Source organism: Colletes gigas, unplaced genomic scaffold, assembly GCF_013123115.1.
Source record: "Colletes gigas isolate AHSC1104 unplaced genomic scaffold, ASM1312311v1 Colletes_gigas_Sc00013, whole genome shotgun sequence".
Classification (NCBI taxonomy): Eukaryota; Metazoa; Arthropoda; class Insecta; order Hymenoptera; family Colletidae; genus Colletes; species Colletes gigas.
The window spans coordinates 3,960,502-3,985,393 of NW_025106642.1; the positions used below are offsets into that span (position 1 = coordinate 3,960,502).

General features: G+C 41.3%; 1 protein-coding gene across 1 annotated transcript in view; it reads left to right on the forward strand.

Annotated features, from left to right (window-relative positions):
* The window catches only part of LOC122399432 (zinc finger protein 853), a 116,481-nt gene that overhangs the window by 42,614 nt on the left and 48,975 nt on the right, over window positions 1-24,892 (forward strand). Inside the window, exon 3 of the mRNA XM_043400110.1 lies at window positions 4,175-4,493. Within this exon, the coding sequence (XP_043256045.1) occupies window positions 4,175-4,493 (319 nt within the window). The remainder of the gene's footprint in view (window positions 1-4,174; window positions 4,494-24,892) is intronic.

The window sequence follows — 24,892 nt, forward strand, 5'->3', positions numbered from 1 at the left end:
TCTAGAAATAAGTAAATTTGTTTTTTTTTTAAATTGTTTTCTCAATGAAAGTAAAACTTTTCTCATGAAAATAACAACTTTGCAAACTTAGGAAAACTTTTTCCATAATAATAAAATATAATCAATATCACATAATGCTAAATGAAAATTTCAATGTTTTTGGTTTCGTCTATTGGATGTTCCGGCCATAAATATGGATTAAATCTATATCGAGCTTAGAATAGATGTGGTTCCATTACCCAGATTTACCAAAACTATCAGGTGGGGGTATCTGATAGATCTGAGCAAGGAAATCGCTTGTTAGCGAGTTATTCGATCCCCATGACTGATTCGATTTTATTTTCTGTCGCTTACGTAACAATTTCTGCGGGAGTAATTACATTCAGCGGTAATCAAAGGCAGAGAAAATCTGTCGAAAGCGTAACGGTACGAAAGTTGCGACCGAAAGGCTAAAGTATGAAGAACGAGAGGGGTGAAACCGGAATGAGGGATGCTTCTTAGGAAATACACTGGGTGTCGCTTGATATATTTTTCCATTATTAAGGACATTAAGCCGGCGGCCCGCGGGCAAAGCAACTCTTTTCGTTTTCTTCCTCCGTTCGTTTCTTACCGCAGACACGGACGTTTCTCTCTCTCTCTCCTTCTTTTTTTCACCCGCCGCGACGACGACGATAAATCAGAAAAAAAGATTCAGACCCGGCGCTATGGTCGGGCGACGGAACGCAATTTTCCGTCTGCCAGGAGATAAAAATTTGATTAATGGACGTATGGTCTTCGAGTTCGAGAAAAACCGAGGGGTGCCTTTTGTGAGCCGGCGCTAGACTTAATTAGCATTCGCTAAAAAATCATTGGGAACCCGCCTACGAACAAGAAGCTTCGTGGACTCCTTCCGGCGAGCGGGCGACGTTTTTCGAGAAAAATCTCGACGGTCCACTCGAGACGGTCGTTAAAAATTTGCGACTCGACTTCACCGCCATCGAGCCGTTCCTCGTCCTCGTGGCGACCCTTGGCCACGGTTCATCGTCGCGACGTCACCCCGGATCGTATCCTCCCGCGAAGAAAACGTGAAACGAACAACGAAAACGATATTTCCGGCCAACAGGAGTAATTTTATTCGAATCGACGCGGAACGCGACTCGGATTGATTCGTCTCGGGGGTCGAAAGAACCGGGTCCGGGGCGAAAAAAACGAGGAATAAAATCGAGTCGCAGGCTCTCCCTCTCTCACGGGGATTAAGAATCAGGGATGCCCAGCGTCGAAGGTCGCCCGTCAAATATCCAACGACGTCCCGCAGAAAGAAAGGGTTGAAAGTCGCGGAAACTTGAGAACCCCCGATGACAATTTCAATTCGCTCTCTGTGCTTTCGCTCCCCGTTCTCTCTCTCTGTCGTCTCCGTCGCGCGCCCGGGAAGGGTAGACGGCAGTCTAAGATTCTTAAAACTTCTCGCGAGATTTTTCGATTTTAATTACAGTTTTAACATATTTTAATAAAATCCGTGGCCCGTCTCGGCCGCGCTTTCCCTCCTCAAAGTCCGTTCTAGAACACTGGCCCTCTCCCTTCTTCAATTCCGGCCAAGTTCTCGACGAGCCTCCGCCGTTAACCCGTTACCGAATCTCTCTCTCTTTCCCTCGACTTTTGCCAGGAACTGTACGCTCGTTTTAATGTTAACCCTTTCGTTCGTTCACCTACACCCACACCAGCCACGGGAGCAACACCTGTTCCCTCGAACGAGAACCCGAAATCAAGCGTTCCTCTTCGTTCCAACCGTCCGCGCCACGGCCCTTCCAAACAGTTTCGCGTTTCTCCTCGTCGCGTCGAGGAACACGTCGAGTACGGAACTTGCGAACGCGAGTCCTATCGTGCAAACGAACACGTACAACGCGTGCCACGCGTGCGATTCGAAAAACATCGATCGGGGGGGGATGGCTGCTTTCGAAAACCACGACCGACGGCCGTTGACCCCCGTTTGCGGCCAGCTGTTACGCGCTTCCTATTAAATTCGTGGAGAACCGAACTACTCCCAGGCCCGATACCGGAGACCCAACCCCGAGTCTTTGGACGTGGAACGAAACAGATTCCCCCCCGAGCGAAATAATGAACAAGGTTACCGGTATCTCGCGTTGGTAAGATCGCGCATAGAATACGCGTTAACGATTCGGTATGCGTCGTATTGTATCGCTGGAGAGGGTAATAAGTTCCTCAGGGCAGTGGCCCATAGATCGGGTCAACCTATGGCGGTCACTGATCGTAACTACGAACCATTAATCACAACCGTTAGACTAACGTCGTTACGGAGTTGTAGCCGATCTTGTTGCTTTATTCAAAATTATCGTTCCTCGGTGTTTCGTGCGCCGCCTAGACTGATCAGGAACGCTCCTATCTTTCGTAATGTAAGATCAATCGGAATTTATGGTTTCAGGGGTCGTACTAATCGAACCATTTTATTAGGCAACGAATATCATAGCTATATTGAGTTTCCTCGTATATCACTATATAAAATTTGAATATTGCGTAATATGTAAATTGAGTTTTAATTCCATTTATGTGTAAGTATACAATAGATGGAAATCGATGGAGAAATAATAGAAACGGACTCGAAACTATTATAATTTGTATCGTTTCGATGCAAAGATCGTGTTTCGCGGGGAGATTAAATCGATCCCGCGGACCGTCGCGATGTATCGAAAGAGTGTAAGTACCGAACGAATTACGTAATTCTTGCGTGAACTTTTAATTAATGGATCGCGTTAATGCCGTACGGGAAATCGGGGGAGTGAACGGCGACCCGACGCGGCCGGTGCCAACGTGTCGAATCGCGCAGAACGGCGACCAATCGTTGAGTTCGCCTATGAATAACTCAAACAGCAAACGGTATCGTTACGGTATATAAGCCCGTACTTTTCGATTCTCGTCGTCCCATAATTGCATGAGAAAATCATGAGGATCGCTCGAACCGTCCGCGCGCAACAAAACGGGCGAAGCTGTGGCGACTGCCTATGCCCTGCAGAAGCTAATCTTTAACACATGATGCTTCTAAAACGCAAAACGATCGTATATTTAGCATCGCGGGAAGACAAATTGAAATTTCCTTCAATTCTAAATTGCTCCGCGAGTTCCACCAAGTTCTAACTCGTTCTACGGATTTCAATTTCACCGAACGCTCGTAGAACACCGCGGTTCTCGTCCTGTACCATTAGAAGTTCAGTTCCAGTTTACCAATGTTCTAACTTGCTCCACCCTAGTTCCCTAAAGTCCGAAATTATTCCCCACAAAACAAATCCGAATTTTTCAGAACTTTTTGAGGATCAAGATTCCTGTTTTGACACTTGTATTGACATTAGAAATATTAGAGTCTCCATATCGCGTCGCATTCTCTGCGTCGAATTTTTTTTTTAGTAACTTTTCTAAATCCCAACTTTATTATGTTGCAAGTTCCAGTTGTTTCGAATATTTTGAGAACGTTGATCATTCTAAATTCTTATATGCTCTACTATTTGTTTAAAGTCTCAATTTATACTGCAAATTTCAATTTTTCGAAATGCTTTTAAAACATCACGATTCTTATTTTGCGTCGTAAAAAGTCATTTGCTTACAGTAAATACTAAAACTTTACGTTTCTAGCACCGAAAAATATAAATTCTCAAAAAGAGAAAACAATTCCTCTAAACGTTTCCAGACCATTACAGCCCTCATTCTCAAAGTTCAGATTCATCCTAATCATAATTTATTCTGTATATACCAATTACACCAAACTCTAACATTACACTCAAAAATCTCAGTTTCATTGAACCCACCCATCCTTCAAATCGAACATCTACACTGGTGTTCCTCAAAGTCCTGACTCCATTCTACAAATCTCAATTCCATCAAACTACAAATACCAAAAAAAAGACACTTCACGTCGAAACAACAGATCCCAAATGGCTCCAATCCAACGGTAAAAACTTCGAATTGTCTTGTTCCCAAGTCCCAAAAAAAGGTTCGATATTCGTAAGTTTAGAAGCGTTTGTAAAAAGGGCAGAGGTAGGGCGCGACAGCCGAGCCTCCCGAAAGTCCAGGAAGCGATGGCGATCGACGAGGGTCAGTGGCGGTCGGGTCCTCCGTCGATTTGCCATCCTCCGTTGCTCGAACAAAAGTGCAGCGTACCAACTAACCCCGGCAGTTCTTCTCGCAGATCTTCATGCACAAGAGCGCGATGCAGATGCACGCGAGGGAGCTGGGCGCGGCGGGTGCACTGACGGCTCGACCCGGCGGCGGCATGGCGGGCGGACTGGCGGGCCTTGGTCCGATCGGCGTCGGTCCGGGTGGCATGATCACCGGGAACGAGGTAAAGCCGCACCAGTGCCAGCAATGCCTCAAGTCATTCTCTAGCAACCACCAGCTCGTACAGCACATTAGGGTCCACACCGGCGAGAAACCGTACAAATGCAGCTATTGCGACCGCAGGTTCAAGCAGCTCAGCCATGTACAACAACATACCCGCCTGCATACGGGTGAGTAACCGTCCTTCTCCGCCAATATGCCTCGGCGAAATCCTGCTTGCTTGGACCGGCAACGATCCCGGGCCTCGAGGAATGCCTCAATTTTTATCCGACAGTCCTGATCGATCGCCAAGGGACGATATCGCGCGAAACTAACGCCGTACAGGGACCGTACTTTTAAAGAAATTCGGTTTCGAATGTTCAACCAACGACGATTTCTGCTTAAAGAGGTCCCTAGGCTTGAGGCTCGAGGTTTCGCTCAATTTTTATATTTTTCCTTATTTGACGATTGAAAACAACCGAGACATAGGAACACCAGGGCTTGTCTGTCTTCGTTGTTTTCGATTGCAAGGCAAGGAAGAATATAGAGACGCACGTGGCCCTAGCCCTACACGCGGTTGCAGAGATTTTTAACGGGTTAACTCTAAAGTCAATGTAATTTGAAACAGGGCTGAAGAATCTGAGTTGCAAACTTCTTTAAAAATCGTGTAAAAGATTGTTACTTTATATCTTCAACTTGTTTCTTTAGCCTCTTCAAGGATACTAGTATTTAAATTATTTTAAATATTACATCATGATAACCACTAGAGTCACGAATGAATGTTTATAGTTAAATTTTCCAATGACACGATACGGGCAGCATCGTCGCAAGATTGACGACCGTCGTGGGTTAATATCAATTTGCATATTTGTTTATCAAGAACGAAAGTAATTTGGTCCCCGAAGAGGTTAGAGAATTCTGCAGTTTGATGTGTGAAACATCGAGTAGGAACGTTCGAAGTTATTCGCGAAAAGGTTGCCCCGCGGCGTAAAATCGTTGGTAGATCTCCGTCGCGACGAAATCGTCGCGTCCGGTACCGAGCTTAATGCATGCATTCAGTATCCCCGGGACTGATAGTAAATTCTATGAATACCTCATTGCATCGCAGCCAGCCGATAATCAATAAATTAATATACTATTATAATCTGCGCGAGCGATCGTGCGTTCCGATTGTGGCTAATTTTAATGCAGCACGCCGCGAGATTGCTCAATGCGCCTCGGCCAGCGCCGTGATTTCCAAGACACCGTTGACTGAACACGTTGTCGACCACGGTATCCCCGCGAGTACACGGTATCTCCCGGACAAGTTTCGATTTACGCGGGGCCCCGAACCGATCGAACCGAGCCCCGCGCCGGTTCGACCAAGAATAGCAACGATCGTGAGGCGAGGAACACGAACGGGAGGGGGGGAGATCGGTAATAATGAGAAAATTCGACGGTAAAAGCCAGCCGGCGAACGGGTCGCGCCCGGGTAGAAAGAATTTCATTAAGGGATAAGCGTAGTCAATCGGAAGGTATTAGCCTCGAGAAGAGCGATACGGTCAGCGGCCGCGTACGACTCCCGGACCCTTGGAAAAGTCTCGATATCTGCTTCCGGACGAGAAAAAGAATAGAGAGAAAAACCGTAAACCTCGTCGGTATGCGAGCTATTTAATCGAAGACCGGCTATCTCAATCGCAAAAGGATAACGCACGGATATCCTCAAGAAAACATTCCTTTGAAATCATCCACGGGGAAAATGAATTCTCCGGAGGGCGTACGATCGGGAGAGTTCACCTAGCGCGTTCGTTGCGTCCGCGCTCGACGGGAGAAGAAGAAAAAAAAAAAAGGCCAACATTGATTTCGCCAGGGTCGTTTCAACCCCTTGGTCTTTCTCGATGGCTACCAACAAGCAAGTAACTACTGCTCAGCCACCCCTTACATTAATAATCACCCTTCCCACGTACCGGGTTCCCTGGTCTGCTCTGCCGCGGTTGGTACTTCAGCCTAACGTCGGTGTACGCGCATCTATCGCACGCGTGGTTTATCGATGAAACGTTTTAAACGCCGTTACGGGGGTTCTCGCGGCCGGACGAAAAAAATACGCGACGATTCGGTCGGCTCGCGCACGTGCGCCGTCATAATTCGTCGGTACGGAAAAAATAGCACCGATTCGGGATTCCACGTTTCGGCGTGCTGGCCAAAATTCCTCATTTTCGAACGTCGGTTCGTTCCACGGGGTCGCATACCGGTCTACGGCGACTCAAAAATCGGCGAGCTCGCGACCGAAATTCCTTTCGAATTCCCGTGCGGCCGTTGTTTTCCCAAATGATACCCGCTTCCGCGGAGCATTTGCATGCCATATTGATTTCTCGTTTCGGTGCGAGATCTCGTTGCCGCGCCGCGATTGGCCGATCGAAGTCAAAAAACGGCGGGAATTTACTGCCGTGCACCGTCGCGCGTACGAGCGCCACCCCCCCCTCTCTCCTCGCGGCAATAGCACAGCACGCTCGGGTTACAACAATTTCCCTCGACGGGATATGGGGAATATATAGATATAAATATGTATATATATATATAATACGTATACACGGACGCGTATAAATATGTACGCGTATATTCACACGCCTATAAAATTTGCAACGTATACGCATATAATTCATTAACCGAAATTCGATGGAACTCGCGCTGCTACCAGGCAAAACGAGAAACGACGGGGTGGTTAGGGAGCAGAGGGGTGGGGGGTGACAGTAATGGGAGTGGGAAATGCAGGCGAGGGTGGCAGAAACGAAGGATGGCGAATATAATATCGGTGAGTGTCCACGATATCGATAGCTGGTCAATAGCTGCAGCCTAGACAAATACCTGCCAAGGGTGTACAGTCCATCCTCCCCACCAGAGCGGCGAGCGTGCGAGGGTGACTGGGCGCACGGCCAATGGGAACTCGGCTCGCCCCACCACGGGGGGTCGCGCGCGAAAAAGCGCGGGAATTTTTCGATCGCCCGATCGCTCAATAATGGAACCGAAGTTACGCGCCGCCACCGTCGTCCGCGCACACTACCACCAGTGGCACCAGGCGTTGCATCCGACACACACACACGCACGCGTACGTGGACGCGCAGCAGCCTAATAAATAGCTGCACGCATTCGAGACCGTGTTGGCCGGATAGACGACAGAGTTGTTCGTACGCAATGGGCCAGAGGCTACCAAAGATTACCCCTTTGGCAACGAGGAAAACTCAATTTTCATGGGGGCGAAATCTAATGATCGGTCACCCTATGCGCGCGAAATTAATCGGTTTTCCTGATCGTTACCCGCGGTGGCGTTAGCTTTTGGGAGCGCCCGGCGATTCCGGTCTTCGCGCGCCGAGGATTTCCGATTTTTTTCACCGAACGCGATCGATTCGATGCCACCAGTGTCTCTCAAACTTCTCTGACCCCTTAACGCTCCTATTTTTCGGGTTAATCAGTTTTCTTTATTAGACTTGTTGTATTTAACATATAATTTGAAGGAAAACAAATACCGTCATGCATTGAATCGTTGGATTAAACAAATATCATTTTTTAAAGCAGTCAGATTCGAGCATGAGCTTTAAGGGGCTAACGAACGACACTTCGTGATGTAACGTTGTTGACTAGAGGTTTTCACTATCATTTCCCATCGTTTACTAATTCCAACTGAAAGTTTAACGAAGTCAAAACTGAATTATCGTTCTCAGTCTTATGGGTCCGCTAAAATAATTTATCTTTTGCTCACCCTATTCGATGCACATATTTTTAGGAATGTAACTACTATTTTTAACTGTTACGACTAGACTATTTTCCAGAAGAAATTGTCAAAAAAGATATATTATTATTTAATATTTCATCGATCCATCTCAGTTTCGACTTTCATCTAGCTATTTTTAAGGTTTCTTGTGAAACTTTTCCCCGCTGGCGGATACTTTTTATTCAAAGAAATAGGGTTTCGCGACCTTCGACATTATCCGTCGATCGATGAAATGCACTTTTTACTGTGCATGCAATAACTAACAAAGATTGTTTCCGTTCTTCCACGGTATAATTACACTTTCTCGGCCTGTTTGTCGACTTTAGAACAATTGTCCTTTTCTTAAGTCATGGAAGTAATAATTCCATCCGTCAGGCCCATAGTTGACCTTTTTTACATCTGCAAAGATGACATTTCTGCACCTTTTATTTCCATTGAACATGCTCACGAGCAAATTGCAAACATTGCCTTTGACTTCAATTTCTTCCTCTTAATATTTTCGCTTCTTGTAGAATACGTTTAACATTCCTAATACGAGTTGTAACACCTGCTTCTGCAGCAGTTTGTCTAATTGCTCCTTTAAAATTCTAAGCCATTTGTACAATTGCCTATCTTTATAGATTTGAGGAACAGTGGTTATTGACTTACACACTCAAATTATTAATAGTTATTTAAGCGACAATAGGCGTCTTTCAGACTATGTAAAAACACAAGAAATTGTAAATCGTCAAAAATCTTGAAACAGTAACTATACGCAAGTGTGGAAAAATGATCTGATTCAATGTTTTACAGGATAATGGGAATATAAAATGTTTACCAGACAATAAAACAATATTTACATATTTCTCTCGTCGATGTACTCGCTGGATTTGCCTGAATTAATTTAGCCACGCTTTCAAGTGATTTTCTCGTAATATCGTATCATTCTTGTTGAAATACTATTGATTTTTGAAACGAAGGCGAAAAGACGAAATAGAAAAGAATTCTTGGGTCAATTGCAATCATTTTTTATGAACACACATACCCCGAAATTCTACGTACTTTCGAGAGAAAAATTCTTTACCGAAAATATACCGTGTAACTGGAAATTTTTCTATAACTTTTTAACGAAGCCTCAATCAACAAATCAGTATCCTTGATTTTTGTCTTATTTTTGCCTCTGGAATCTCCCAGCGGTGGCCGAACACCCTGTATAAGTGCATTATAATTACAAAATTAATCCTTGTCTTCGATAAATGTTACAAAAATTAAATAGCTTTTCAATTAAATACACCCTGTGTAATTATATGTGAAGCTCATTTATTTAAAATTATTAGCCTTCATTTTTTCTCTTGACATGCAAACCGATGTAAAAATATCCAAATAATGAGGAACAAAAACACAAAAAATTATTAAAATATATAAATATCTGAACAGCCGATTACCAGGGAAAGGGTTAATCAAACTTCGCGAGGAATGAAATTATGTCACATTCGCGAAACGAACGGTCGATTAAGGGGAGCACCGATCCCGTATAAAAGCTCGATAAAACGATAACGACGTACTCGTTAAAAGGAGAACACCGCGAGACGAGTCCATTAATATCGATACAAACGACACGGAGGAGGACGCGGTTGGCGCGAAGTCACCCCTTTCGCGGCGACGCTTCGCGTTTGAAAAAAGGAGCACGTCCTACGGGGGCGAAATTGACCGGACAATTTCAAAGCCCGGTTAAGACTGCGAAAAATTGCCGTATCGTCGGCGCATGAATAAAAATTAAGTCGTCCCCTTTGAGGGAAGGTGGCTCCCAGTCATCGGGCGACGCTTTTCGTGGACCAGCTTGCATATTCCTATTTACGAGCCGCCCCTCTAAAAAAGCCCGTGGAAGTCTCGAATTCAGAGCCTCCGTTTTCGTTTCCACCATCCACCCCCCGTTCCTCGCCGCCCCGACATCGTTTCCGGTTCCCTTTGCCAGTCAGCGGTGACCTCCTGACAGGACCGTGAAGTCTCCTCGGGCAGCGAACCAATCCTCCCGTCGTTTCTTTCGCCGTCCCCGTGCTTTTTCCCTCCCACCCCCCCCCCTACTTTTAATTCGCTAATTTCACCCAGTTAAGAATTTATGCGACGGAATGTCTCGCCAGACGTCTCGAGAAAAATCAAAGCAACGCAACGCGGAAAGAACCGGCGCCCCGTCCTTTATCACAAATGACACGGAATGAAAGATTAAACAAAAGCGACCGGTGCTTTACGCGTCTGTAAAAACTCGTTCCAAGTGGGTGGGGGGAAAACGGAGCTGATTAATATTCGTTCGTTTCTTTTTTCTTCACGAATCGTTCTCTAAATGACTCGATCGCGAACGTATTTCGTCGATTATTTTTCCCCGTTCGACGATCGATCGGATCGTACGCGTTACCTTTCAGCAGCGTTGCTTAATTAATTCACGTAATATGAGCTAACCAATTTACCCGCACCTCGCATCGTAAATATTTTAACGGGCGATAGTAATCCTAATATTAGTATACTCGCCGCTATAGTAAATTACTCCTATATTAAAATCGATGCGATTCTGTTTCCGTCGTTGGGAACGATTTTGGTTGCCGATACGCCCCGGGAGCTCGTCGGTCTCGATCGCGTTTATCCGGAATCTAACACATTTATGCAATGTGTCGTTGGAACAGGCGATGAAATACTAGCAATTTTTTAATGAGTAAATTGAATCTTCTTAACCCCTTAACGTTCATGCCCGAGTCTGACTGCTTTGAAAAATAATATTTGTTTAATCCAACGGTTTAAGGGATGATAATATTTGTTTTCCTTCAAATTATAGATGCAACATTGTAATTAACAAAAACCGTATTTTTAGAAAGAAATCCAATAAAGAAAACCGATCATTGTTGGTTGACACGAAAAATATGAGCATTAAGGGGTTAAAACAGTTTGACTCGTTCGAAACACTTTGTTGAACTATTTAAACATTCCACTGAGATCAAAGCATGTGAAAGCAAGAAGAAAATTGAATTGGAAGAACCTAAACTCCTGTGTAAATATAGCGTTATAATTGTTACTAATTTTATACTATAAAAATAATAATTAAAAAGGCAAAATGTTAACTATAATTATGTTGTCGAAATTATAATATTAAATTTGGTATCTAAAGAAAAGTATTTTTCTCAATATACAGTAATTTTGAGCTCTGATAAAATCTAACTTTAAAGTAACATCTATACGCGTACACTTTTCTAAATATAGCGTTATATTTGCTGGATTATGGATAAATATTATATTATTTGCACCGCGGGGAGAACCTAAAATCGGAGAGCGAAAATGTCCAGTCTCAACGACGGCTAGACAACGATTAATAATAAAAATCATAATTACGGGGGTTAATTTTATTCGCGGGCGTAAACTACTTCAGCTCTCGTTTAAAAAATTCATTTTTCTGATTTATTCGATGTTGTCGAATATTTTTGAATGCGCATAAGACGGATCGCAATCTAAATATTTGAATGTTTCTAACAGAAATAAGATAAAGTCCTCCTGTTTGATAGCATTTGTGCAACTACTGATAAAATGTTGAAGGACAATCCGCAGCCGTGAAAATCGTAATTGCGCGATTCGATTTGCACAATGAAATTTCTAACCTGCGACTATTCGTATTTAAAACCGTTATCAAAATTTAAAGTACATTTGTCGTATGATTTAGCAATGAATCTGTACATTTGAAATAGTGGTGACTCGTTAATATAATCTGTGGCAAAATCTAAAAATTCAAAGTCAAATTTCTTTACTCTAACTATGTACTTTAATCGACGACAGAATATACATCGTCATTAAGGTATGAACGATTATAATATTAATAAAATTTGATAAAATTAAACGCAACGAGTTCGAAAAAACTACATTAACTACAAGAACATCTTTTGTTTATAATTTTGCAATTTTATGATGAAAGTTTGACTTTTAATATAGAAACACATTGAATTGTGTCAAATTGTTCAATTGATCAACTCCATCAAGACTTTACTTTATTTGTAAAATAATATTATATTTTTTAATAATTGATTATATGAAACCATCTCTAATTACACGTGTAACATTTGACAAAGTAAAATTCTTAGTTTAGATAGGATTATTCTCAACAAACTGCATCGCCCTATATTTTCATGACTTAGGCTATAGTCCTTCGTGAACACAGCACAGACTCGATCCTGTGAAACTAACCAGATTTTCGATCAGGACAGACATCATAAAAAATAATTATTTTATATGTTTTTGTATATTGTAATACTATAAATTCACGAAATATTGTCGTCTACATATTGCAGTAGTTCTGTTATTATTTCTCGTGGATTTTTCCACGAAAAGAGTCGACTATTTCTGTTTTATGCTCTTAAAAAAAAAAAAATGATTTAATCGAGCTCGTAAGTCTGGAGTTGCTATCTATTTCAAAGCACTTAATACTATTTCTTTTATATGTATATGTAGATACGTCTATCTTCGCTTAAGTTTTTAGGACTCCATTGCAATATACTTGTTGGATGACTAACAGTCGCGATTGTATCGTTTACATACTCTGCAGAATCGTGCAGATAACAGAAACCAAGTTTTCAAGCTTGATATCAATAGAAAATAAATAAAATATTAGAAAATCCACCATTCTCAATATTCCCCAAATAAAAGGTTCATTTCGTAAACTCGTTGCAACGAATAAAATATTTTATCTTCATAGTTCACACGCACGATATAAAATTAAAACAAACTTTACTATTCCCTGTTCGAAATAATATTTCAGAAATGTTGGAAAACGCGAAATAACTGGTCGAATTGCCCGCGACTCGGTTCCGAGACGTATAAAATTGAATGTGCTGAATTTAACACGTGATTAGCGAAAGAGTTAACCGAATTAGCCGTGAAAAAGCGACGGCAAGAACACGGTATCCTCGAATCGAGCGAGAGGATCGCGCGGATCGAGAGACGCGACGCGTAACAGTCAGAAAATCGTATTCGATAGCGAGGAGAAAGGCAATTAAACCGTTAAAAGGTAAAAGGTAAGGATAATTAAAAGTCGAAGATACCGTATGGCCCGTCAGAAAATTTTACGCAGTCATGGCGCATATGCATAGGCCGACGGCTAGTCTATTCTAATTTTCGTCGAACCCTTCCGCGGCGATGCATTTTTTCCGTGAGGGTCAATTTGAATAGGGTCCCCGTTTCTACGCGCTACGCACTTTCGGGGGATGGTTCCACGATACGCCTACGCTCTTTTTTTTACTCCTCGACCTACTCTTCTTTCATTACAGCTTTTTTTACGGCCACCCTCTCGCGTCTTGTCGAACGCAACCCTGGACAATGCGGCCCGATTGTCGACCTTTTTCTACCGTTTTTTCTCCTCCTCTCGGGGTGGACTCGATTGATGAGCAACGCGAAAGGTCGGTTCCGGCGAACTGTACGTTCGACAGCGAAAACGCTACGTCATTTTTTTAAGGTCACCTTTCGACGATCGCGCGCGCCATTGTCGCTGTGTACGTTCGTGATCCCAGATAAGCAATCTCTCTTTCCGCGATGTTTGCTCGAAACCTTGTTCATAGATCCGCGCAAGGAGCGTGCACGTCTATTCTGATCGAATTTTTAATTGATCGAGATGGGTAACGGATTCCTCGTTAAAAGACCAAATTATTACCTCGTTAAAACTCACTGGGAGCCACGAGATGGTTCTCCCCTTCTATGATACAAATTAAAATAATATTAACGTTTTTGTTACTACGAGAGGATGGAAAAAATTTAAACTTGAAAGGTAAATTTTAATAAATCTAAATGGCGCTTATAAACAGATTGTTTGTGAACTATTGTTTCAAAACTTCTTCGAATATGTAGATAACGAAGTCTGATCTCTTTTCTGAAAAAGATTACTAATTTGCAAAAACACTCTGAAATTCTCCCTAGTGGCATACAAACGAAAACAAAAGTATTCAAATTGTAAGATTTCTATGTTCGTAATCATAAAGGAGAAAAATAAATTACAGTATTTTATAACTAATAATAATTCGAAATTTACGGATTTATGGATAGTCAAATACGTAACGAAATATACACTATGTATAGTACATAGTTATATATTTGTTCGTATTTCCTTTAATTTTCGTATAGTTTAAAAAATGTTTAAAATATTTAGAAAAAATTTGATATCTGTTAAGTTGGTTCGACGGAAAAAATAATGAAGGGGGGACCACACGGTTCTCCGGGGCAACGGGTAATATTCTTTCAATAATATTCATCGCGCTTGCTAGTTTTTCAAAAGCGCGTAAAACTGCAACGCGTTCTGAGATTGTTGCCATGAGAGTGATTTTTTCTACGAGTTATCTTATCGCGCGTTACTGATATAGAATAGAATCCGAGATGCAGTCGCGAGGAAATAAGTGTTCCTCGAGCTTGGAAAAAATGAAAATCGACGTGTGGCTTTTCATTGATTCAACGGGCGCTTAATCGAACCCGCGGCGCAAACGGATCGACGTTATTATTTAAACGAACGAGGATCTAGCGCGTCTGTTCGCTGAGAGGGGCGGAACAGGCGTTTGAAAATTCTTAAAGAGACGCGACTCTTTCGGCCCATAAAATCAACGAGCCTTCACCCTTTCGCATTACTGACTTACTTTCGTGGCCCTACGGGGTCGGAAACGTGGCTGCCTAACTTTCTCGCGGGCGTGGAAAGATGCCCGACCTTGTCTCTCTCTCTCTGACCCCCTCGAGATGGAAATAAACGAACGAAAAACGTTCCAGTTACCCAGTAAAGAATCTTATTTTTCACTTGACTTATATTCGATTTTTATTTTCTCGTATATAAAGTTGCACGGGGAAAAGAGTGTTCAAATATGGGGAAAAATATTTGCTAAAAATACGCGAACGAGCTTCAAGATGGAAAAAATATTTCGCTCGTAAGGACAAGATACACGCGCGATACGTGTAAGCGTAGCGCCAGAAGGCTGTAATCTCGCTTCATACCAGTTCTCTATCTAATGTATACTCGCATGCAGTAAACGGTCTACAAAATCTAGATTGACTTTCTAAGCTGGCACGAAAGCAAGCGACTTTTTGCACAAAATCAGGTACGATCTTCGACGAGGACTGCACGATCACGCTTCGGCCGTAGAACCGGTCTGTAGGTTAAGGATACTTCGTGCTCCTTCTCCGTGAATGCAATTATTTCGCGTATATACTAATTTCTTCTAGGTCGCCGTTAAATTATCATTTTTTCCTATCGGGTTTTAATTATTCGCGCACGACGATTTCCTAACAACCGGTCTTGTGGGCAGATGGAGCTCGATTTCTTCTGGAAACCATTTCCAGGCCGAAATAGAAAACACCAGATTACGAGTTTTCAACTTTCTCGAGGCATCTATCGAGAAATTATTCGCGAATTATTGTCTAACAATTTTTTAACGATTTAACTCAATTTTCTGAAGCTTCATATCGAGTTCGTCTGAAGTACACAAGTTCTCGATAGTTATTACTGAAAAGGGTAAAGGTACTGTCTTTTACGTACACACATACGTACAAACAACACGATTTTTAAATAAATAAATTTTAAAATAAGAATTAAATAAATTAATAAGCCTCTCTGAAATGCATTTTAAAAGCTTGTATATGTCTACAAAACGCCTTTATCGATTCGTTGCAAATCAGTTATTTATCAGTAATTGTGTCTAATAAATTCTGATTTAGGCGCCATTAACAATTTGGGCCTCCTCAGCCTAGAATACTTGAGCCGAACTTTGCTATAATCTCCTAATGGTAAACATTTTAAAACTGTTCTAAAGAAGCCTAACAGATTATTTAAGACAAAATAAACACGTTTCGAATGCATAATTATATTTCCAAATCTCTTATATTCAAAAGCATAAATGTACTTTGACAATAGTTTCATCGTTTCTTCGTTCTGTTGAAGTCAATAGGAATAACCTCAATATGCAATTATTTTAATACCAATTTTCTTTATCTATGTACCAGTATATTCACAAGGAATTAAGAATTGTTTGTTTATTGCCTGGCTATTGGCACTTTGCTCTGTTCTTGCAAAGATGGCGTTCAAGACACGATTAATAAACTAGAGATTGGATCGTCGTGTTTTCGCAATAGTAACTAAAATTTAGAATTCTCCATTCACCAGATAGTTTCTTTTTCTTAGAAGTGTTATAGAACACAAGTGTAACTTTATCTGGTGAATAACAATCTTTCAATAATTATTATTATTAATTACAAAATAATTATAAAAATATAAGAAATACTTAAAGTAAGATACGAATTATTATATCTAGGGGTTGAGACAGCCCTCTGCGAAGCTTCCGTTTCATTAATTTTATTAATAAAAATGTGAATTTGCAGTCTAATTATTAGTTACACGCTACTGACTTAAAGTGTCCTCGAGAATAAAAAATTTGATAGAAATTTTGCAAGTTTTAACCCCAAGAAAAACACGGTTTATCCTCTCACGGGTTTGAGCCCAAATATTTCTAGCTTTTCCATGAAATTGAAATTGAAATTGAAGAAAATGGAATGGAACGCGTGTCGTGTAAAATGTTACAAGGTACAGCTCGTGGAAAAATGATCTAACGATCGTTAAGGATACTTTCTATCGTTCCGGGGAATTAAATGGTACTCTTTTCAAATTTTCTCCGGTGGTGGAAGGATTCGAGAGGAGAGAGAGAAGATTTACGCGGACCATTTATATCGGGCAGTCGGGCCGGCGGGTCAAGAATATTGAGCACGGCCGGCCGTAAAATAAGATATAGATTTCCATCTAGTAAACTTTCTACACGGCATGTGTGGGAGGCAACGCAGAACGCCATACGGCATACGGGAACAGCCACGGCGTCTTACGTTAGAAACTTTGGGCGCAGCCTTGTGTGCACTGCTCGAGTTATATTCTCCACACATACTCATTCGTGAACACACACACACGAGTAACTATACCTCGTGCCGGGGAACAGGCTTAAAGACTTGTGACCACTTATCAGGTCATCCCATAAGTAACGCAAATTTTCTTCTACGCTTCTATAGCGCATAACTTTTTCAACTGTAAAGAATTTTTGGTTTATCGAGAAAAATGAAAAATTAGGGCAAAAGAGTTTTAAAATAAGTACAATGATACTCTGCGTAGCATCAAACATAATGGGAGCACGTAATTTGCTTATGAGTAAAATGACATAATTATTACTCCGGTGAGTGTGTTAATTCAAGATGTGAATTTTTTAATTTGCTAATGAGAACAATAATTTAAATTTTATTTCGTTAATGAGTGTTGGTCTTCTTCGGAATTTGGAGACTTACAACTGAAAGAAGCAGTTTTGTATACTTATTTTTTAGTACGGATATCCACAAACTGTATTTACGTTTCCGTGTTAATTTTTTCTCTAGCGTTTCGTTTTTGTTTCTGTACGTTTCAAGAATAAGTGTTTGAACAAGTTACGTTCATTGGCGATGTTAGACAGGACCAACATCGGAGATAAAAACGAAAATAAAATTACGTCAAGTTACTTCATTCTATTTCTGGCGAAACCGTAACTGCTGTCATTATATAAAGAGGGTACACATCTTCGATTAATACAATAAATGTGGAAGGCTTATATAACAATGTGGAAGACCATGCTGGCTATATTACATCATTGAGCAGTATTTATATCCAAATATTTGTATCTAAAATTATTCTGATATAGTCAAGGAGTGACAACCGCAAAATACTACTTAAACTACGTAAAAGTGATTCTATTAGACACAATAATATCCCGTAGTTGGAAAAAGATTGAAAATCGTCCGCCATTTTGGTCCGTACACTGGTTCTTGCAAAATATAGAATGTGATAAGAAATTATTATTACACGATATATCACACGTTTTTTTCAAAACCTTGAATGCTAATTGTGAATGTAATTCTTCTATTATATGTTTAAATCCGTTCAGTCCATTTTACCTATACCTAACAATGATTTTAATCATTCTCTGTTTATAATATGATGTATTCCGACTCCTAGATTGTTAGAATCGCGAGAAACAGCCACTGTGTAATTAAAAATCGGAAAGTAAAGTAATATAATGGCTCCGTTTTCTTCGAATTTCAATTTAAACACAAATATAAATCATCGTCGAAAGAGAAGTCCTCACAGCAGTCCGTTTTATGACATTCCATTACAAGCTAATTGGAAAATTATTCCTTTATTTCCTACCCGAAAGAACGTTACAGACTTCCAGTAACAGCGATTCTGTAACGACCTGCATCTCTAGACTCCAATTATAGAAACGTAGTTGAAACGAAAGAAAGAAGTGAGAATCTCGAGGACGCAAACGCGAGGGTGTAGGGCTTAGCCAAAGATACCAAGAATAAAAGTAGTCGATGGAAACCTGTCGCTTCCACTCTTGGCAAACTTACAACCCTTCGTGCTTACACCTCGAACTACGCTGAAAGAAAGGCTCGATCGGGAGTTTCTTTGAGCGCCAGCAAACCGAAAACGAGCTCGTCGGCTGAATTGAATGGAACTCCCGGGTCCTGTCAATAGCAGATGACAGATCTCGTTTGTCTTTCACCCTGATGGCTCATTATCCACCCAGTGACCTGATTCGCGTCCTGAAACATGTTTCGTGTATTTTTAAATCTGTTCCCGCGTCCATCCTCGGGCTGAGTTTTCCGTGGAACCGGGATCCTCGAAGCGGTTCGCGAGACGAGAGGGTCGTGCTTTCGAAATCTTGAACAAATGGCTCGCAATGAAAAATCGTAAAGACACGAGGGCCATCAGAACTTGGCTCCGGCCACTCGACAGGCCGAACGTTCGTTCTGAGACATTAATTTTTACCCCTTTTTACCCCCCATCTACCTAATGACTCGGAGTCCGCTGGTTCTTCCACGGAGACGACGACAGTGGCCAGAGAAGGGAAGAAAAAAAAGGTCGCGACGAAATGCCCGTTAAGTGGCGAGAATCGTCGTCGTCGTCGTCCTCGTCGGGGAGAAAGGGTTCCAGATCTTGTCCTGCATCCAAGGGAACGATCGTTACCACTCGGACGGATGTGCCAGAACAAGGGGTCGGCGTGCCGTGTACACTCCTTCCTTCCGGTGTCTTACATAATTTCTCGTCCGTTTTTCTCCGCTCCAACCCTTCCCCCCGCGACCCCCCCCCCGGCTCGTTTTCACCCCCTTCATAGCCGAGGAGCAGCCACACCGCCGCAACAATGGGTCTCATCAGGCATCGGGAATAAATTATGCTCGGCTAAGTCCGCCAGAAAAATGACCGAGTCCCGAAAATTAGAGCTTGTGCTCCGCGCGGAACCACGAAGGGAGGAAGAAGGAAAAAAAAATGGGGGGGAACGAGAGGCCGTATCGTTCCTTGAATTCTCGCTAATTAATGCCCGGAGTCGATGATCCTGGCAGCCTGCACTTAGGACGCGTACCCGAGGAAAGAACCGCGATACAAGAAATCGGTGAAAATGGGTTCGTCGGCCCCCGTCGGGAAGAAAGGGTTAACGGAAAGGAGCCCTCGGGGTCAGCGAACCTGACATGCCTCCCTCTGGGCGGTCCGAGAAAAAAAGGTATCGGTCGAAAGGAATATATATATAAAAAAAAAAAAACGATAAAGAGTTTCGGACAGGGCAGGTGAAACCGTACGGGAGGTTAGGCGTGAGAGAGAGGGAGGATGTTACCATATGCCCGGAATAATGTTCCACCCGCGTACTATCCAACCAACCGGCGCAACGAGTTTGTTGCCATCACCGTGACCGGGAAGCTTCCCAAACATCTTTCCACGCGGAACGACGACCGCGTTACGATCGTCGGCTCCTCGACGAGGACGTATTCGGCCACGATTCGTGTCCGGGGCCCGGGATACCGGATCGAACCCGAGTTACAAGAATATCGATCACGGACTGTCCGAACGTCTGCCACTCGACGATTCTCAAACACTCTCGGCACGTTTGTCCGTCATCGTCCACGAAGATATCTGGGGGAAACTAGATTGCTAGACCTTGCTATTCGACGCGATTTCGCTGCTCTGGCTGAAATGGCATCGACTTAGAGGCATGCCTTCGAGCAGCGTTACTCAAAGCGAGGCGCGCGCTCTCCCCGGCGAGCCACCGTTTTATCGAGCAGCTTAGAAAACGAATTGTAGGGTCGGTTGCCCCGATACGGAACACTTTTTCTTATACAGGTGTTGTCACTTGCAGAACTTTCATAAGAACTTCAATATTTTATGCTCTTTTGACTGGGTACAGCCAAAATTAAAATTATTATAACAGTTTAGGAAACGTTTACTTCTCATTTTCCATGTTGGGCTCATAGGGCTAGTAATATGGAATACTATACATGAATTTACACTTCTAGAGAGGGAAAGTATGATGTAAGGAATTCTTTGTTTAAAAAAAACATAATTTGTTATTGAATCCTTCAATTCGAGTTCTCTAATTGGGTATTTCTACGTGGAAAACGTTTAAACAATTTCCTATCCGCGCGATCATTCTCATCGTTGAATGAATTTTTTATCTTATTTGCCCAAACGAACTGGTAAGCTAGTCTTCTTAGGTCCATAGTCGTCAGACCATAATAACGATTGTCCATATCCATGCAATGATTTATGAATGTTTTTCCCATATCGGGAAAAACACTTTCTTCCTAGAGAATTATTTACTATGGTATCGAACGAAAGATTTGGATTATGACAAATTGAAATGATGCTACAGGAGCCGAGTATATCTCTTCCGCCTTCAGAAATCCAATTTTTGTTGTATGCAATCACTTGAACTGCATTAGACATGTTTTCTTTTGTCCATTTTTTTGTACGTTAGACAATATTTAAAGAACAGAAAACACGTTTTATGGAATCGAAATGGAATCAGAGGTATATGGTCCCTAATATGAAATATTGCTTATCGAGCCCATTCAGATCATTGTTTCTTGAGTTATTAGAAATATTAGGTTTACAAAATAGAAATTCATAATTTCAGGAATCGTTGTGAAAATTCGATTGTATTTGAAGAAATAATCGAGCTAACACAAAGCTGGTGCATTTACTTTACTATGTATAATATTAGGTCAAAGATCACTTTGCAAATACTCAGACTGCGATATTTTCTTCCATATTCTTAATATTAAAAAGCAAACTAACATAAAACCAATTACAATTCAACAAAATCTCCAATTTCTAAAATTACACAGAAAACTTAGTTTTCTCCTCGAATATGAGATATTAATTACCACGAATATGTTTAATGCTTGCCTTCTTTATCATTGTTTGAGACTCGAAGTAGTTTATTCTATACTCAACTCAGTAATTAAGAAAAACGTAATCCATTTTAGTTTTTGAGAAAATTCTTTGCTTGTTTTTTTCAATGCTTACCCCATACAGTTGGTAACACCATATTAATGAGAAAATGATTCATCATATTACGTGCAAAACACCGAATGGACGTACATAACTCAGCAATACAAGTTATGTGACCAATATGTCATCATATCAGCTAATTTTAACACTATCAATAAAATCAAGCATATAACGAGTGAACTTAACTTTAAATAACTAAATTCGAATCCTGTATAAACACTTGGAGAAACGAAAGCATTTACAAGTAAAAACGAACACAATTTCCGTGTGTAATAAAATTCCAATCATTATACAGAATTCATTCTGTAGAAATATTTATAGAATTCCAGTGAAGAAACTCGTGGGGAATTGTTCCGAGACTCAAAACCAAATCACTTAGAACGAGAATTTTGTAGATACGGCGTATAAAACACAAATTCCAACGACTAATATTCAATCCCTACGAAGTGACTATGATTCGAATTCATGAGTACATATTTGATTTGATCCCAACCCTACTTAACACGTTCGCTATCACCAGTTGGAAAACCGTCTGCCACGAGCCGCGTTATACGAGCGGTGATTATGTAGAACGCGTTACAAGCTTTTAACTCTGTGTCAATGCATTAAATAGACCAATAGAAGATTTTGAATAACGTATCACCGATCTATAGTTCGTGCTTCATTATCTTACACGAATGCAGGGTAGAATATCGCGATTGTTTCTCGTGCATGGCTCGTGGTAGCGAAAGTGTTGCTAATAATACGAATAATGATCGTTCGAATAGCCATCATTTTAGTTTTAGAGCCAGCATGGAATCCCCTTCCATAGATTTCGTGGCTTTGTTTGATCAAAGGATCGAGCTTCGACTTTTCGAATTAGCTTAAAAGCGTGGTCCGTCTGCTTCGATCCTTTCCGCACCCCCCTCACGATCGTTGAATTGTTTCTCATCGAAGAAATTCTCGACGAGGAGTGATTCTCGCCGATTTTTCGAGGGCACTGTACGAAAACTTGACCCCTCGAACGCACGGGGATGCTCGTTGCCATGGTGGCTAGGTTTTGAAGAGGATGTACCGGGGTGATTTCGCCTAGACTACTGATGATGACTGTACTCCCCGCGTATGCGAGGGATACATGCACACACACACCCGTGATATTTCGCACGTACGTACGCTCTGTACATTCGCCAGGGGGTAGAAATCATTAAAGGGGCGTGGCGTGCCCGTGGTTGCCCGGATGACGGTCACGTGAACCAAGATGGCCACCAAGCGGGAGGGCTCCCCTCTTTGCAACAGTCATTTGTTATCGGCCATTTTATTTTAATGATTTCCATGCATGCGTGAAACGCTCGGCTGCATCGCTCGGGAAAGGGATGTTCTCTCTCTCGCTCTCTCCTCTCCGACCGGGCCGACTCGCTCTCCGTGCGCCTGGTAACGGCGTTCTCCTAGCAGCGATACACGGAACTCGCAGCGGCGAACGCCCCGCTAACGTTGCTTTCATGGTAATTCCAAACCCTATAAATTTCGAGTCGCGTCCATCGTAATGCTCTTCCTTCTTTCGATAAATTTCCCTCGATTTGCTGATCACCGATCCCCGATGGAACAACATCGATCGCGCCGAAAATCCTACGGCCGTTTCCGCGTCCACGATTTGCCTCGCAACGTTGGATACATCGCGACCACGACCGAATTCGTAATAAATCTCACTGGGACTAATTCTCCCGTCAATTGGACGGTTAAAAAGAACTGAAATCTTCTGTTCCTCGGAAATGAAATAAAACTATCCCCCGTTTGCCATTATCGTAAACGCGACATCTTGTTTCCACAGTCGCTTAAAATAAGTAAAATTGATATTCAAAGATTGGACCCAAGTCGACCTGATTGTCATTGCAAATACGTAATAATCATTCATTTTTAGTGTACTAAATGAATATGCATAAACAGTAGAAAGAAGCAATTTCAACTGAGTTTGTTATGAGATCTACCCCCAAGAACACTCGAATATCAGTGATCATGAATGGAATTAATAGTATTTTATCCTCTATCTATGAAATGACAGTACGTTTGAAGGAAACTAAGGAAGAGGAGACGAATTCAAGTCGATGATGATAGTTGTAATCAGAAGTAAATACACAATTTGACCAATTGTTAGGATAACACAGGATCTGGCGAAATTCAATATGAAGTTCAGAGCTTCTCAAGGATTTAGAAGAAAATTCAGTCTCGTTCAGAATTTAGGGTTAAGAATATTGTAATACCACGAAGAAGGGGGACACTGACAACGTGAAACAATTGTTTTTAACCTGTAGACATTGAAATGATCTGGACAAAGAGATTGTTGCTCTAAAGATGAATTTCAATTTTAATATTGAAACGTAAAATATGTCTACTGGAGCGGTTTTTAATCAGGACCCCACATGTTTTGACCAGAAAGAGCTTTCTTCGCTTAGCCAATGATTTAGAAGAGAAGAAATTTGCAAAATTTCAAATACTGATGTAGTTTATTAAAACGGAATCGATAACTATTTTTAACAATTATTTTCATCTCAATGACGTTAAAATTGAATGTGAATACGCAATCCTTTCCTAACTAATACAAATTCTATCGAAAATGCGAATGACATGGTTTAATTTTATTGAGAGTAAATGATCGAATCCTATTTAAACAGATTTTAGTCCCAAACTGGTCATAGTATCTAATCTAATGCAAAATATCTATAACAAAAATCTAATTTCTGTTTGAAAAATGTATTATTATTCCTGATGAATCAGTGTAATATAATAACATTCGTAGCAGAAGACTAAACATGCATAACATTCGCAAGAAACGATAAAGTCTACTTCGCAAATTGAAACATGCTGTTTTTCACAAAAGAAATGAAACGTGCTACTTTTCGTAACGCACGTCGAACACTTTGCTCCTTATGACCGCCATTATCTACCCTTATGCAACAAAATTTCTGTTTTTCTTGGTTGAGAAATTTAGAGAAATCGGAATAAATATAGATGCGTATCCCAGAACTGAAAGATCTATCGAAGAAATATTATTCAACAGTTTCTAAATCTAACCGAAACTTTTTCGGTAAATATACTGATTTTCTTTAGTTAAAACATAAATAATGACTGAAAAACAACGAATAATTGGAATATCACTAAAGAAATACTAATTTAAATCAATCTAGCAAAGATCTCCACTACTGATACATGAAATAACATTATATCACCATGAGTTTTAACATAAAAGATATTTCACGTGTCATATATGAGTTAAGCATGATATGAAAGTAGCTGATTTCGTACAAAATTAGAATATTTGCGACACAGTATGGAAAATCAATTTCTTCGCTCGTTGGACGACAATTTTTATTTTTAGTTCATTATAATATCGGTGTCTCCATTTTGTATGTTATGATCTTATAATACTTTCCATCGATTCTATTTCCCTACCGTTTCGGTGAAAGATGAACACCGCGATGGAAGAAACCCTTATTTCTCAAGCTGATGAAATCATTAATGAATTTTCAAAGTTC